This window comes from Callorhinchus milii, unplaced genomic scaffold (genome assembly GCF_018977255.1).
Source record: "Callorhinchus milii isolate IMCB2004 unplaced genomic scaffold, IMCB_Cmil_1.0 Scaffold5, whole genome shotgun sequence".
In the NCBI taxonomy this organism is placed as follows: domain Eukaryota; kingdom Metazoa; phylum Chordata; class Chondrichthyes; order Chimaeriformes; family Callorhinchidae; genus Callorhinchus; species Callorhinchus milii.
The window spans coordinates 33,940,998-33,957,109 of NW_024704746.1; the positions used below are offsets into that span (position 1 = coordinate 33,940,998).

Consider the following 16,112-nt stretch of genomic DNA (forward strand, 5'->3'; position numbering starts at 1 on the left):
AACATTCAGTCACTACCTTTCCCAAACTTGAATATAAACACAAGTAAGTTCAGATATTGTAACATAAGGCAAGAATGTAATTAGATTCAGCTTTGTGTAAGTGTCTTGTGGTGCTGATTGACTCAAAGAAAACTATATATACTGAATGAAACAAGCATGTTAAAAATCTACGGCAGCTTTCAGTAAAGGGGAGCCACATACTGTTATTTAGATGAACAAAACCTGGTCCAAAGGGAAATTGTTCCACAGAAACCATATGCCTTGGCAGTAATAACATCTGCTGCATGTGATTATAATGTATACTTATATACAGGCTTATATACAGCCTGTCAGTACAGGCTTTCTATAGAAGCAATCCAACTAACATGTCTGCATCTGGGCCTAAGAAAAAGCCAAATGGAAACATGCCTGCAGGCAGTGGACTAGAAACAGACCTATTGTCATTGGAGTTACTTTATAGACTTCCAGTGTAACTAATGCCCCAGTTTATACTGGTTGCTGGAAGTGAAGCAAAATCATTTCCAGCAATAAAGCAATTATGAGTGGAAAACCTATACTACCGCATTGACTCAGGACGAAGGTGAGTTCGAATATGCAGAACTGAGCTGGCGTGTGGAACTCCAGTAATGGGTGTTAGTTTCTGAACCTTGAACACTTAAGGCCTGAAATTTCACCAGTCTGTAAGACCATTATGCCTTACCAATTATGATCATACTGCGTTGTGCAAAATTCAGTCTTAATTTGGAAGCTATTTTCTGCAATTCATAAGGGTTGTCAAATCCACTATCCTGCCTCTCTTGGGATGTAATGGATCCCAAACACTGTATGATAAGGAGGCTGCACTGTATTAACTTAATGATCAGACTTTACTAAACACTATATTTGTTCAAGAACATCGATCAAGGTCACTTTCAGGGAGTCGAAGAAATCATCCTGAATTTTTTATTGTTCCGCCTGTGCTTCAATGACAAATGGTGGAAGGATGTGGGTGAAATGGCAAAGGTCCCAAAAATGTGTAAATTTGACAAGGTATACCCCACGTCGGGACTATGACAGTCTAGGCTGACACTCCAGTTCACTGCTGGGCTAGTGCTGTGTTGCTGTCCAGATCAGATGTTAAATCAAGGTCCTATCTGCCGGTTCTGGTGGACGTTAAAGATCCCATGGCACTATTCAAAAAGAGAAGGAAATTTCCACTAGATCTTTCAAAATGCTCATTCAATTCACGGCGGTTGTAGAATATTACAGTGCACAAACGGGCGACCACAGTCACCACACTTTAAAGTAAACTCTCCGAAACACTTTGGTTTTAAGTCTGTTAAACCCACTGGGATTAAATGATACACATTGCTGATATTCCGCTCTCTTTGTCCTGCACTAAAATATTGCATTAGTTAGTTGTAAACATTACCATTCTGCCAGTTAGTTTCAGATACGCACGCTCCATTGTTTTTTTGGTGTTGAGATCAGCAGTTACAAAACATAGTCAAATAGGGAATAATTGTTTCCACCATTACCTTCACCTGTAACAGAATATGGGACCTCTGCCCATCAATTCATGTTACACGAGAATAAGTCACAGGATAAAAAACTTGTATCATCCAACTAACAGCAGGAGAGCACTAAAAACACCTTAGTATAGAGAAATGTCAAACTGGCTGCTGCATTCAGTTGTGAAAAGGAATTCTGAGCATGCAATCCCAATGTTGAGGCTCCTGTAGCCTAGACCAGGGTGGTCCATCCAGCATACTGGCTGATTTCAAGTGAAATGTAGTGCTTCCTTTTAACTGTCTTATAACAATATGCTTGAAGAGCATTTACATATTTCATTTTAAATCATTTAGAATAATAATAATATTCCTTGCATTTGAAATAACGCCTTCTCACATCTTAGAGACGTCTCAAAACGCTTCACAGAATATTCTGTAAAGTGAATTGACTGTACATTTTATGGGCGCACTCCAAACAATGCTGTAGTTATTTCATTTGCTCCAACGCTCCCTCCAAAACCACTAAATATTATGTTATGTTTCTAGAAGGGAAACACAAAAATATTGCTTATGCAGCCTGTGGACATTTCTCAAATAGGGCCTCCGGCCTTCAGCAGCCAAAAGGTTGGACCACACTGGCCTAGACAGATAAGAAGTTAAAGCTTACCAGTTTCGCAATAAGATGTTAAACGTTGCAATGCTGCAATGTTAGTGGAACGTTAAAACCATAACCACTTTAACAAGAAGGCCAGGATCATGGGGAAGTTGCGTGAATACTTGGGAAAAGCAACCTGACACTAAATGCATGCCAGCTGCCGCATAAAGAAATTGGAAACAAATTCACACAAGACAAAAAAGATATTTGCTTGGTAATTTGATCACGGGACGCTACCCTGCCTGAAGGGCGCTTTATAAATGGAATTTGTTGTCTTATTTCAAGCACTCCTTTTCAAGCCATTTAGTTTTTATTCCTGACCTCAATGACAGTGCATCTGGTTTTACATGAGACATTTGTCATGCAGAAGTGCACACATGCTTGCTGGATCTCATAAATGTGCTGTGTATGAGCTACCACCTGCTTGCCCACTGACCTGTGAGAGGCAATCTTACTTAATAGCTCTTAATAGTTTGTTTGTTTACAGCTGAATGGGCAACAGAATACACTGTTATATGAGCACTCTCTTAAATTTACAAATTACCACTTTTTCATGTAGATGCGGCAATGGAATTATGCCATACCTCCAATGCATAATTCTCCTGTTCTTGTTTAGCTGAAGGAATGTACGCTTCTATTTTACCTCGTAGTTTTGTTTTATTTTGGGGGAAAAAATGAAATATCTACAGCACTGGTTTGGATTGTCCTGAAACGATTTCAACTAAAAAAAATGTAAATGCTCTTGGAAGCATTATTGTTGTAAGTCAGTTAAAAGGAAGCACTAAATTTCACTTGCTTTTCACACCAAATCAAGCAGAGGAACACAGGCTCCAAACAAGACAGTCGAAATAGGTTTCATTCCGCACCTCGGCCATACTTCATCATGCAGAACATAAGCTTCAGCAAAATGCTTTACTTAGATAGCAATGGCACAGGATCGTGTTCGAAACTTAAAGAGAAATTTGTCAGAAATCTGTGTGACAAGGTGACTTACTGCAGTGGAAAGTCTGGATGCCAAGGTCATTTCTAGGTTTCCTTTGAGACCAAGAAGTGCTGGAACAAGGATGAAAACATCTGTGATATTTTCAAACACTGTCCAATGCTGGAGAAAAATAAAAACAAGACAATTATTTTTTTTGCAGCTTTTCATATTTGCAGCTAAATTTAAACTAATACATTTTGCAGAAGTTAACCTAATTATGAATCTGGTGTCGCCAAATATACATAATAATATCAAATAGTAGGCATAAATACATATATATTAGATGATTGTGATATAATATTCATCAGAAAGTGAATCTTTTGTTAATAAAATAAATACAACAATAAAGTCCAATTAAAGTCCCACTTACTGAACTTGTACTCAGTTTGAACACAAAAAAATAAGGGCTCATTGTACTAATTTCTATCTCATTTGCTTCCTTGCTTCATTTTCTTCACAATAGCCTCTCTATAAAACTCATTGGAGAAAGCAATGATTCTTTCTCTCTCATGTGCACACATATCCTTCCTTTCTCTCCACATTATGTTCAGTCTCACCTGCCAGTAATTTTTGATGGTATTGAATTAAGCAAGAAAAGTACTTAGTGACTCCCAGGCTTGATTTCTCTGTGAACAAGATTATGTCAGATTTGTAGTAGTCAAGAACCAGCAAGGAATCTGACTGCAAAACTAAAAAAAATACATTAAACTGCTAACCATTGTTCTCTCAGGTTACAGTCACCTCTGTTACCAGTCATACGAACCTGTTACTTCAGCATAATATTACACATACACACTCTCCTCAGTACACACATCTTTTGTGTGCCCCTTTGACTTAGTTGATAGAACACTCTCTTCTGGTTTTGCAGGTGGTAGATTCAAGCCACATCTGAGAATGTGACCTTGTATGTCAACTGGTACTTCAGTGCACTATATTGGGTGCACTGAATCATTGGAGGTGCCATCCTCCAGATGAGATGTTAATCTGCCTGTTCTGGAGGTACAGATTGAAGCTAAAGATTCCAAGGCACTATTTCAAAGAGGAACAACAGGGAGTTCTCCATTGATTCCCAAAAATTAGCAGGGTAAATACATCAAGTAATCACTCCTACTTGCGCAGATTAACTGCTGTACTTGTCTACTGAAAAATGGCCATGGCCCTTCAAAGAACTCATTGTGTGAAATACTTTGAGTCACTTTCACGTGATAAGTCTTTGATGCATCAAATCCAAGTAGTGCTATTATTAGTCAGCCCTCACTCTCTATAAGTCCTTTGTACACTCTTTGTACATTAAGGAGAAACCAGTTAATAAAAAAAAATGTTGATTTAATCTAGTTGCATAAGCATTTGAAGAGGGAGATTACAAAAATGTATGGGAAAAAAAGGAGGGTTTAGAATAGTTAGCTCCAATGTGTGATCTAGCACCTGTTTAGGCTCGATGGACCGAATAGCCACCTACTATATTGTCATTTCAAAGATTCTTAACTAAGGATAAAAAGCATGAGAAACAACTGCCTTTGTGTTGACCTCTGCATTCCATAATATAGTTAAACTATTGTATAAGGTTTACAAAATGGCCCTCATTGCACAAACAAAAAATTGTTTCATGTGCACAACCAGAAAATGTTCATTTGAAGACAAGGATAACATGTCATATTCAGGTTACAACCTTCAGGTTTGGTAATCACAGGAATGGATTAAATTAACCAATTTAAAAACTATGGTATAATAATAATAATAATCCTTGCATTTGATATAGCGCTTTTCACGTCTTCGAGACGTCTCAAAGTGCTTCACAGAATATACTGTAAAGTGAATTGACTGTATTTTGTGGGCGAAACGCGGCAGCCAATTGCGCACAGCAGTGTCCCACAAACAGTCGTAGATTGAGTGACCAAATTATTATTGTTCTTTTTGAAAGATTATTATCACTGGAAAAGCAATCCACCAATCGACTAACAACCGGGTTCCTACTTACTGCTAGGTAAACAGAGGTGTGTGGAGTAAGGAATCTTTCCCAACATTTCGCCCTGCCGGGAATAGAACCCTGGTCTCTCGCTTGCGAGGCGAGTGCTCCAACCACTGAGCTACAGGACTTCACATATGAATCTTTACTATCTAACACTAGCAACCGTAAGCATATGGATACATTATTATTGGTTTATAAATAGTATTAATACGCATGAATACCTGAAGCACTGACATTTTCTGCACAGAAATGAGCCACTGTAACTAATAATGGTAAGCAAACAAAGGATGTAATAAATTTATAGTGCATTTATACACAAATGGATTGCATCGTTTATTGAACTGTGGACACTGAAGCTATTTTTCTACAACACTGATAGTTCCAAAAATCATATCCCACTAACTTTCACTTAGTTACGTCAAATTTCTAGATCCATGTCTCACTGGGACCCCAGCAATTTAAAACAAACAAGAACACAGTTGAATATCCCCATTTAACAGGTCAAGGATGTCAGGAAGGCTGACAAATGTAGGAATGGAGCAGGAAAAATTGTTTCCAGTAAGACTACCCGTGTCGAAATACATTTGTATGGCAGCATTTCAGACAAGTCACAATTCTAATGTGTTACAGAGTTGGAAAGATAAACTTGCTCTGAGACAAATGAAAATACTGTAAAATGAATCTGAAAGAAAGTGCACATTGCCTCCATCTGTACTGAATTCAATGAAGGTCAAATTAAGAGTAGTCAACAGATATTTGTCAGATATGAAGCACGAGTCCTTGGTGGGCCTCTATATGATCTATAGCACAGGAAGAACAATTTGACAAATTGTATAAGCCTGTCCAAGAATCTAACCCTACCAGTAAAGTACAACCTAGAAACAATATTTAACTACTTAGTGAATCGAGACCAAAGCACTTCTTCCTAGACTTCTCATAGAGATCCCTTTGATTCCAGACACAAAAAAGCTTCTGCGCTTTCTTCGAACTTCAGTTTTGTTGTGAATTTCATTGATAGTGTCTCGCCTCTGAGTCAGAGGTTGTAGTATCAAGTCCCATGCTAGGACTTTGTACTGATAAGGTCCAGGCTGAAACTCCAATGCATTGCTGGAGATGTGTTGCATTGTTGGAGATGCTGTCCGTTAGATAAGAGATTAAAAGACAAAGATAAATATTCTTGCATGTCTGTTCAGGGGCATTAAAGAGCCCGTGGCATTATTTCACCCACAAAATATGCAGTCATTTCACTTTACAGTGTGTTCTGTGAAGCGTTTTGCGACGTCCTTCCGACGTGAAAAGCGCTATATCAAATGCAAGGATTATTATTATTATTGTTAAGTGCTTTGAGACCTCTCAAAGATGTGTTGAGAGGCTGTATCAAATGCAAGGAGAATTATTATTAATATTATTTGAAAAGAGAAGCCAAGGGGCTCAGCAAGACTAAACTTGCCAATGGATAGGTCCTCTGCAACCTAACCAACAAACAACACGCTTCATCTCACTCAGCAGGAAGTGTTATATACCCTTTGACCTATATTAGGCAACCACAGGAAACGCCCTTCTAAATCAAATACCAGTTTAAACTGCTTGGGTATTACACAAGCCTATTATAATTTTATGCTATCTGTATATCATAAATACTGTGAATCAGTAATCAAATGTATATGCAAGGAATGCTAAACACTATAACCAAAAATCAACTGCAAAACAATGAAAGTTCAACAGACTCGCATTGTAATTTGGTATAAAAATATTTATTCTTCTATTCATACAACATATTACAGAAACCACATACTTAAGATGTAAGTATTGTATATGTATTTAAATCCTATGTGTAAAGGATGCTTACAGTTCAGAAATTACTGCAGGATTTCAGATTATGTATAATTATATTAATAATAATTGTTGCATTTTGATAATCCACGTCATTGAGACAGGATATGCTGTAAAATTTTGTAGGCAATCACGGTAGCTAATTTGCACGCAGCAATGTCCCATTGAAGTAAATTACCAATGTAATGTTTAGTGTCTGTGGAGTCCAAAGCATTCAGAAAAGGGAGAGAGGGGAGAAAAGTGGAAAAAAAATTGGGGGGAATAAAATGGAGTACAATGTATATTTATATAGCACCTTTCACGTTGGGAGGTCAGGTTAAGCCTTACTGTTTTTCTCAAAAGAGTATGACCTTCCTGCACACGTGTTAGGTCCCACCATTTGTTCTACACCAGACATTCTTTATTGGTTCCTTTGATGGAGCTGATAAGTTTTGGGACAGTTTTGTGATATAGACACATAGTACACTAGATCATCTTGCTCACTTTGCACAGGGTGGTGGTGGGTAAGTGGTAAGATAAATTGAAAGAGAAAACCTCCATGTACTGTCACAATAGTTTTGTTAGCTTAGGCTTTTGTGTTACATTATCACTGCTGATTTTTACAGATAGCATTCCAACTCCACACATTTATAACTAAATCGGAACAGGAAAGAGGGAGAGGTAACTCCAGTGTAATGAAACAGGCATAAAAGAAGCATGTGGAGTCAGAGAATTTTTGATGTTCCTTTCAGTGAAATTCTCCTTTACCTAAATCAGTAAAATAATAAACTAGAATTAAAGAGGCACTGGAACATCCAGTTCAACTGATGTAACCAGATAAATTATTTGTAGATTTTAAACATTGTGTTCGCTGAGCAGTGAGCGATTTACTTAAAACTAAAGTTAATGGGGTCAGGTATGCACATCATGGAAACTCACATTGGTATATCACTCCCTTCTAGAAAAAAANCATGTGAGCAGAACCATGCCCAAGGCAAGATCAATGTTCTTGCCTCTTCATATCAGTCAATGAAATGGTGTTCAGGAATGTGTTAAATATTTTGCTGCGGTCTCTTTAGGCAACATGTGATAATGGAGGAGATGTGAGAATGAAACTTGAAATGTGATCTTTAGACTTCCATTTCCTGAAAAAAAATGCTAAGTGTGGAGGAAGCCAGGAAGCCAGTGCAAGGAATTATTACTGTCACTAGATAGTGGTGGGGAAATATTAGGCAGCGAAGGTGAGGGTGGGGAGGAGGCAGGAGTGGAGGGAAGGAGAGAGCAAGGAGGACAAATAAAGAGCATAAGGGATGGAAAAGAAAAGAAAAACAAGCTGAAAAGTGACAGAACACAAGCAGAGAAGGAACGGTGAGGACAGGCAGAAGAGGGAACAGATGGTGGGAAGATGGTTGGTGATAGATAATAGGAACGATGGAAGGAAAGGGTGGGAACTGTAGGTGAACAAGCAGTGGATCTGTAAAGGGAGAGAAGAAAAAGAGTTGTGTTTTAGAGAGGGATGGGATGTGCACAGAACGGGTAGTGTGGAGCTGAGCGAGCAAAGGTTGGGAATAGGTTTGGTATTGAATACCCAAAGGCAGTTCAAGACAATCTGCAGCCCAGGGCAAAACCTCATTGTGCTGCCCCCTCTCCCACCAGTAGCCCTCGCCATCTCCCCCACCCCTACCCTTCTCCGCCCCACCCACCCTCTCCACCTTCCCCCATCCCTGACTGTCCAGCGCCTTGGGACGTCCTCCTGACATGAAAGGATGCAATACAAATAAAATTTGTTGTTCTCCCCATTTCCTGAGGAACTAGCCTGACAGAAGTGAATCACAGAAGAAATAAAGCACACACACTAACCTGTACAATATCCAGCACCATCCCAGCTGTCACCGTCCCTAGTCCTGCCAGGAGAAAAGGGAACAAGATCTGGCATCCAATGGTGAGCACAGTCTCCTTGGGGAGCCAGGGTTTCTTGGTCTTGGGCTCCTCGCTGTTACTAGCAGAGCTTTCCTGTTCCAACAAGGTGTCAGTCTCCGAGGTGATGTCGCTGTCCAAGTGGAGCTGAGTGTTGGGCATCTCAGGGTTCTCATGGCTGGGTTTGCGAGCCCTGTGGTTCGTGGTGCTTTGGTTGAACTGCGACAGGAGAAGCTCTGCTTCATTGGCTGCAAAACGATCGGCTGGCCCAGGAGGAGTGTGTAACTCGTAGATTTGAGCACAAGCCATTATGGATCATGCTGCCCCTTCCTGCCAGATAGCTTGAGAAGAGGCAAGTAACAACACAGCCTGTTCCCCGGGGCTTGTTGTGTTGGGTTTTTTTTCCCCTTCTAATAACACACGCACACACACAGCCGAAAAGAGCAGTTAACACAGCTCCCGAACTTGGCTCTTTGGCAAACCTCCCAACTTATTGTCCTGCCCAGAATCTGCCTGACAAGTGAACGGCTTCCGTTTATTATTCATTGCCACATCAGCAATGCGTTGCTACAGACACACATAAAGATATCACACAGATAGACAGACACACACGCGCACGCACAGAGAAATACACACACAGAGAGATACACGGACACACACAGAGACACACACACAGAGACACAAAGAGAGATACACACACACACAGAGACACACACAGAGACACAGAGATACACACACACAGACACAGAGACACACACACAGAGACACACAGATACACAGACACAGAGATACACACACAGAGACACACACACACACAGAGAGACACGCACACAGATACACAAAGAGAGATACACACACACACACACAGAAACACACAATCCCAGATCCCTGTATGCTGCTTATCTTTCTTTCTTAAGGTTGCACTCTCCTCCTCCTTCTCCTTCTCCCACCCAAACTCAAAAGAAACTATGTCTCGGAAATAAACGTCATTTGACCCTGAAACTATTTCCTTGTGTGTGTGTGTGGTGTGTGTGTGTGTGTATGTATGATGGTTTTACTTCCTTACTCATTCCTTCTTTCTCCCATCCAACTGAATCTGCTGGTTTCTCTGTTATGTGGGGTGCAGCCTCTGTGCGCTGGGCTGTTTTTTAACCGTAAAATATGCAGTCAAGTCACTTTACAGTATAGATTGTGAAGAGCTTTGAGACGTCTCAACGATGTGTTAAGGCACCATATCAAATGCAAGGATTATTATTATTATTATTGTTGTTGCAGTGAAACCAAAGCCCAGTTGTTGTAGGTGGGAGGCATGGCATTCTCCATTTGATTTGAATACTCTTAGGATACTCTGAAGCACGTTGATGGGTTTCCACACATGTCAAGACACCCAGCTGACCCCCCAAAAAATTGCTGTGAGCACACATCACTTGATGTTGAGATACCCTGTCCACTTTAAAACTACACATCTCATCGGCATCACATGCCGATAGCATGCGATAATGATACTTTTATTAGTCACAAACCTAAAACGCTTTGCAGTAGTTTGGATTTTTATAAAGCACGACACTGGATGAGTTTGTACTGTTTGAAACTGTCCTATGTATTTTCAAAGCTTGCGTTGGTTGCAATGGCAGATTGTGGGAAGGGGTGAGATGTTTTTAAGAAAAAAAGAAAACAGACAATTACATAAATTACAATATGATTGAAATAAATGCAGCTTTTAAAGATGCAATGAGTCACGTAGCACAATATTATGTTTTCATAATATCGGTGACTCACTGAGTGAATGATGCCGCAAAACTAGTCCAAAGGCCAAATGGATTTATTGTGCAAGATGTTCAGTTTGGAAGAAAACATTTAGTGGAAGAAGAGAGGTGCAGTGGGTCAGAACAATACCATTTGACTTATAATAACAATCCTTGCATTTTGATGTAGTGCTTTTCACTAGGGAAAAGTGCAACCAATGTGCATACAATGTCCCACAAACAGCCATAAAGTGAATGTTCAATTTTATCTGGGGGGCTTGCTGGCCAAGATCCCAGGAGAAAATCCCTTCACTTCTCAAATAATGCCCTGGAGTCTTTAATATCCACTTAAACAGGCTTACCATCTCATCTAAATGACTATGACACCTTAACAAATGAAGCCCAGCCTGACAGGATGAAGGTCTATTTTCCTGTGGGTTCTCTCCCCGCCCTCCTTGTTTGAAGGCACTGACCCAGGCTGGGGTGTAAGTGTTTGGGTGCTGGGCACCGTCCTGTACCTCCATTCTTCACAGTGAGCCTTACAGTGAGCACTTGCAGATTGTGACTGCGGGAATCATCGTAGCCAAGCTCAACCCTGCCTTTACCCAATTACCCACTCTTAACGTCACAGGTGAGTGGATAGCTCACCAAAAGCTTCTGACTCACTCTGTACAGTGTATAGTTCCATGGCTGTCAGTTGCCCTTTGGTAATTTGCTCAAGTGTCATTGTTTCAAGAGGGCATTGTTTAACTCCAAACCTGGACACGAGTGTTGGCAAGCTATTTGAATGCCAAGCCTTATCCTACCCTCACTCAACATCTACCCACGCATTCACTTTCCAGCAGAGGATGAGTGGATATAATATATAATAATAATCTTCTAGATGTCTCAAAGCGCTTCACAGAATAGACTGTAAAGTGAATCGACTATACATTTGTGGGCGATACGCAGCAGCCAATTGCGCACAGCAGTGTCCCACAAACAGTCGTGGATTGAAAATGACCAATTTATTGTTTTTGTTTTTGGAGGGATTACTATTAGGCGTGTGGAGTAAGGAAACTTGCCCAAGGTTTGCTCTGCCTGGAATTGAACCCAGGTGTCTCCCTTGCAAGGCGAGTGCTCTAATCACTGAGCTACAGGACTCCACAAATAGTGACCAAGAACGCAAGCTAAAACCAGCTAACTCAGCAGTTATCCTGGCACTCACTATGCAAAATACTATGGAACTTAATTTAAGTGGAAGGTTGACAGTGTAAGACCATTTCTCCCAAAAATACAAAATGACTTCACTATACATTAATTCCTGTGAAACACTCTGACGCGAAAGGGGTTATATCAAATGTAAGGATTATTATTCTTTATTCAGCAATACTAACCTCCACAAGAAAAAGGTATGTCTTGCTAGTATTAATGTTGCTTTAAAGTTTTGCAATTGTTCACGGCAACATCAAAACAGTCACGGCACTTGACAATAATTAGTGTGAGGTGCTCTGCAACTTTCTTTTTTTAAAAAAACTTTATTAGAAGAATGCAAGTTATTTTCCCAAAAGTAAAACCGTACTTAACCTAGATTTCTGAAACATTCTTGTTGTGAGAGTTCCATTGGTTGCTGCCATCGCTACATTCATTGAACTGCCAATGTGCGTCACCAAACAAATAGGTTCACAATGTGAGGAAACGGTGAGAGAGAAGGATATCCTGCCAGGACCAGGGCAGCAGTTTCCCCCCTGAGCCTGAATTCAATTAGTTGAAGAGAAAGGAGCAAAGCATTTTGTGTACTTAAAAAGGGATTTAAAACAAACGTGTTGCATGTGATGCTTTGATTACATTTTATCCTTGTTCACAGAGCAGCATTCCAAAAGCACGAGGCATTAACATGAGTGGCTCCATTAAAAGTAATTATAAATAAGTTAGTGTTCAAATTAAAAGTAACAAGGTAATAAGAATTTCACAGAGTGCAGTGGAATGAAGAAGATAATTGAGCTCATTTCAGACCTTAATTAAGACGTTATGTAAAATAGGGAATAATCTGCAGTTCAAATTTAAACACGTTTAAATTACGCATAATTCATGATTTGAGGAAACTGCATTAATTTGGATAATCATTTTTGATTAATAACTAATTTAAGGTTTCATAAAGTTAACCCTTTATGGACAGATTAAAGAAACCAGAGAGAGGGCAGTGTCAATCTGAAACTGAAATTTTCAGGTATTCATCAATCATCTTCCAGGCTTATGTAAGTATGTAACTATAATGGACAAGAGTTTACTTATTACCCCCGGAAAGCGATCCACCAATCAATTAACAACCAGGTTCCTACTTACTGCTAGGTAAACAGAGATGTGTGGAACAGGGAAACTTGCCTAAGGATTCGCCCTGCCCAGAAGATGCACCTGGAGTATAAGTAGCCATGACCAGTCCTGCAATCCCCCTAATAATCAGAAGCAATATGTGGAAAAATTCTTAATGGTCTCCAATATCCATTTATTCTCTACTGCATAGTCCGCCGCCTGTCCCAACTCATATCTGGAATTGGCACTTCTTGACAAGGTAAGGATCGGATTGCGATACGTATACTGTCTTAGTGGATAAGCAATCGCTGGAGGGATACAATGTTAGGAACAGTTTTGTATTTCTGTTATTTATTTTGCTTTACATTAAACTACATGCTGTTGCCTGAATGCCCTCCTGTGGTACAATAGTCAAGCAGTGGTGGGAAAAGTACAGGTGCCCAGTTGGAGATTTTACTACCGAGCAACAAATTCCAGAAAAAGAAAGGAATTCAGTTAACAGGTAAATAAATACATAATTACAGACTCAACGTAAAGACATGTAGGAAGAAGATAGTAAGTAGTCAGTATATAATAACAGCAAATGCAACAGATTCAATCTTTAATTATAACATGGTGCAAAATTACAAACCTGAATAAATACAGCCTGAAAGGAGGTGGAGTAATCTTTAGCTAAAGGGCAAACATGGTATTTATAAAATGGATGCACACCTTAGAGGCGATTGAACTGTTAGGAGGAACTATAAGGGAAGAGACAACACGACTCCTGTGTCTGCACTTCATTTTCAACTACAAACACAATTCCTTGCCACAATAACATTGTTACACTAAGCAAAACAGCAGGAATGTAGCAGCACCCACCCTTTCATGTCAGAATATTTAATAAAGGATTTACAGTTCCTAAATATAAATAGCTAGTAAAGATAACTACTGGGGACTTAAGTGCCAAAAGCTTCAGACGCTTCTCATCTTCCTTCTTCCAGATATGTCAGTACCATCAACTGAATCATCCGCTTCAGAAAGTAAATTCATACAATGGTTTTCTCTCGTGGCCCCCGGCTGGCTCTAACTGGACAAGTATCTGGAAGCTTGCCAAACACAATGCACAAATTGGCAAACTATGCGGTTTTAGCTGGTGTAACTCCAGCAGCACCCCGATGCCCAATCTGGGCTTGTGCATTGGGGTACTGCTGGAGTTTTATACATTATACAGTGTAAGCTCCTGATAACTTGTCACTCCAAAACAAAAAGGGGTCAATGACAAATTATCCGGAGTGGCGAGTTAGACATATGTATAAATACAATCAAGAAATGTGGCCAGGATATTGACAGCATGATGACTTAAGGCACAGTGCCAAGTTAAGCCAGGAGTTTACTGTATGTTGGTATTACAAATGAGGCAGCCAACCTACCACCACACTTCAGCACGGTGTCCGAGGTGAAGTCAGCCTGTCAGCTAACTGCTTGGTGGACCACTGTGGAGTATTGTCATCTAGCGTGAGAGGTCATTGTGTGGTAAACCTCACTTTGTTGCTGCAGGACGCCACACACACACACACACACGCGCGCACGGGAACAGTGGGAATCTTGCAGAACTTTGGGATGGGTCCAGTGCTTTATAATGAAGACACAGTGGGACAGCTAAAGACACAGACAGCAATCCTGTCAAATACACCTTTATTAAAATATGCAGTGACAGTTTACAAAAGCCGTCTCAAATATGTTATCTTAAGGAAACAAAAACGATTCTTCCCTAAAAAAATAAATTTGCACTTAACACAGTATAAATACAATAACAAAAACGTTCAATTCTGTACACTGTTTAAAATTTGTGCTTCCCCGCATGCAAATCCACTATTAATTGTTAATTAATTGTCTATTTTGTACCCTTACGGAATTCAACAGAACAGTTCAAAGATAGTTACAGTGACTTGTATTTTATACTTTCCCCCCCCCGCCCCTCCAGGCAACAGTTAAGTAAATACACAATAAATTTCTCATCTTTTTTTAAAAAATCAGTATTTGCAATGACCAGTGTTTGATTATATTATGAGGTACTGTGAACTAGAACCAAATACAATTCCAAAATAAACGGAGCATTCAGCTCTTAACACTCCCTCCCCTTTGCAAATTAACCAATTGGTAGTGCATTGCACGCAGACGTGCATATGTCATGGCTTTCGGACAGCTTTGGCTAAAGCAACACAGTAGGTCGAGTTTGCAGTAACTGCAGTTAATTCAAGTAACACTAAAAATGTTCACAGTAAACGAATATGAACCTAACTGCACACTCTTGCTGCGATTATTCAGTTCGCAGCAAGAGAGCAGTGGTTGTTCATCAACAGTCTTTAAACCCGATGACTGTTTGACAATGTCTGTGTCTAGCTTAGAAATGTCCGCAATTTGAACACAGTACAAGCAGAAAAAACAACTTTGGTACAGCATATTTTTACGATCCTGTAGCTCTAAGTGTACAATGGTGCGAAATAGTAAAAAGCCAACTGCTAAATTAAAATGTCAAGTTTTCAGTTTTATGGCTGGCAAGATTCTGCAAGCAAATCCCTGAAGCATGAGCTAAAGTGCCCTACTTTCTACTTTGGTGTCAGCTGCTGCAAAATGAAGCCCCTTGATAAAGAGGACAGCATGCCTCATTACCACAGTAACAGACAGTTCTCCTCTGTCTGTCGGTGCACACATAAATGTTCAATATTCTGTTAATGGAAAGGATTAGCAGGTCGGCCACACGACGGTCGTACTGAGTAGTTCTATTGCAGCTACTATAGATTCCTAACCCTGAACACATAGCTTTTCCCCCTTACATTTTTGCTCAGTGCCTGTTTTTTCTCCATGTGGTGAAAAAATAGAAACTGTCAAAACAGTCCACGAGAGGTCGCCCTATCACTGCCATGGGGCCTGGATGCAGGAGCTCAGCAATGGAATGGAAATGATTACTCTGCATCAACCCTCTCAGAACCAGTGTGCCAACGCCTGGTCAAACAGAGGTGCGTAACACACCTCTACAAACTTAGACAACGGTAAAGGCGTCTGCAAAAACTTTTGCGGGAATCCTGCAGATACCTAATGCTCCAGGCACCAATCTCCCACCGAGTGCTAAGAACGTTCTTTGGCCTCAAATCTGACTGCACGTAACCGAACCCGAGAATGAGCGCAATTCCAGCAGGTCAGCCTGACACAAACTAGCTACCTTCAGGATTTTTGGAAGCCCCTCTCCCCCACCCACCCACCCACC

General features: G+C 40.2%; 1 protein-coding gene across 1 annotated transcript in view; it reads right to left on the minus strand.

Annotated features, from left to right (window-relative positions):
• slc41a2b (solute carrier family 41 member 2b) overlaps positions 1 to 9,439 on the minus strand; it is a 37,313-nt gene extending 27,874 nt beyond the window's left edge. Inside the window, exons 1-2 of the mRNA XM_007895288.2 lie at positions 8,769 to 9,439; positions 3,140 to 3,247 (exon numbers count right to left, since the gene is read on the minus strand). Coding sequence (XP_007893479.1) covers positions 3,140 to 3,247; positions 8,769 to 9,134 — 474 coding nt within the window. The 5' untranslated portion in view covers positions 9,135 to 9,439. The remainder of the gene's footprint in view (positions 1 to 3,139; positions 3,248 to 8,768) is intronic.
• Positions 9,440 to 16,112: the final 6,673 nt, after the last annotated feature.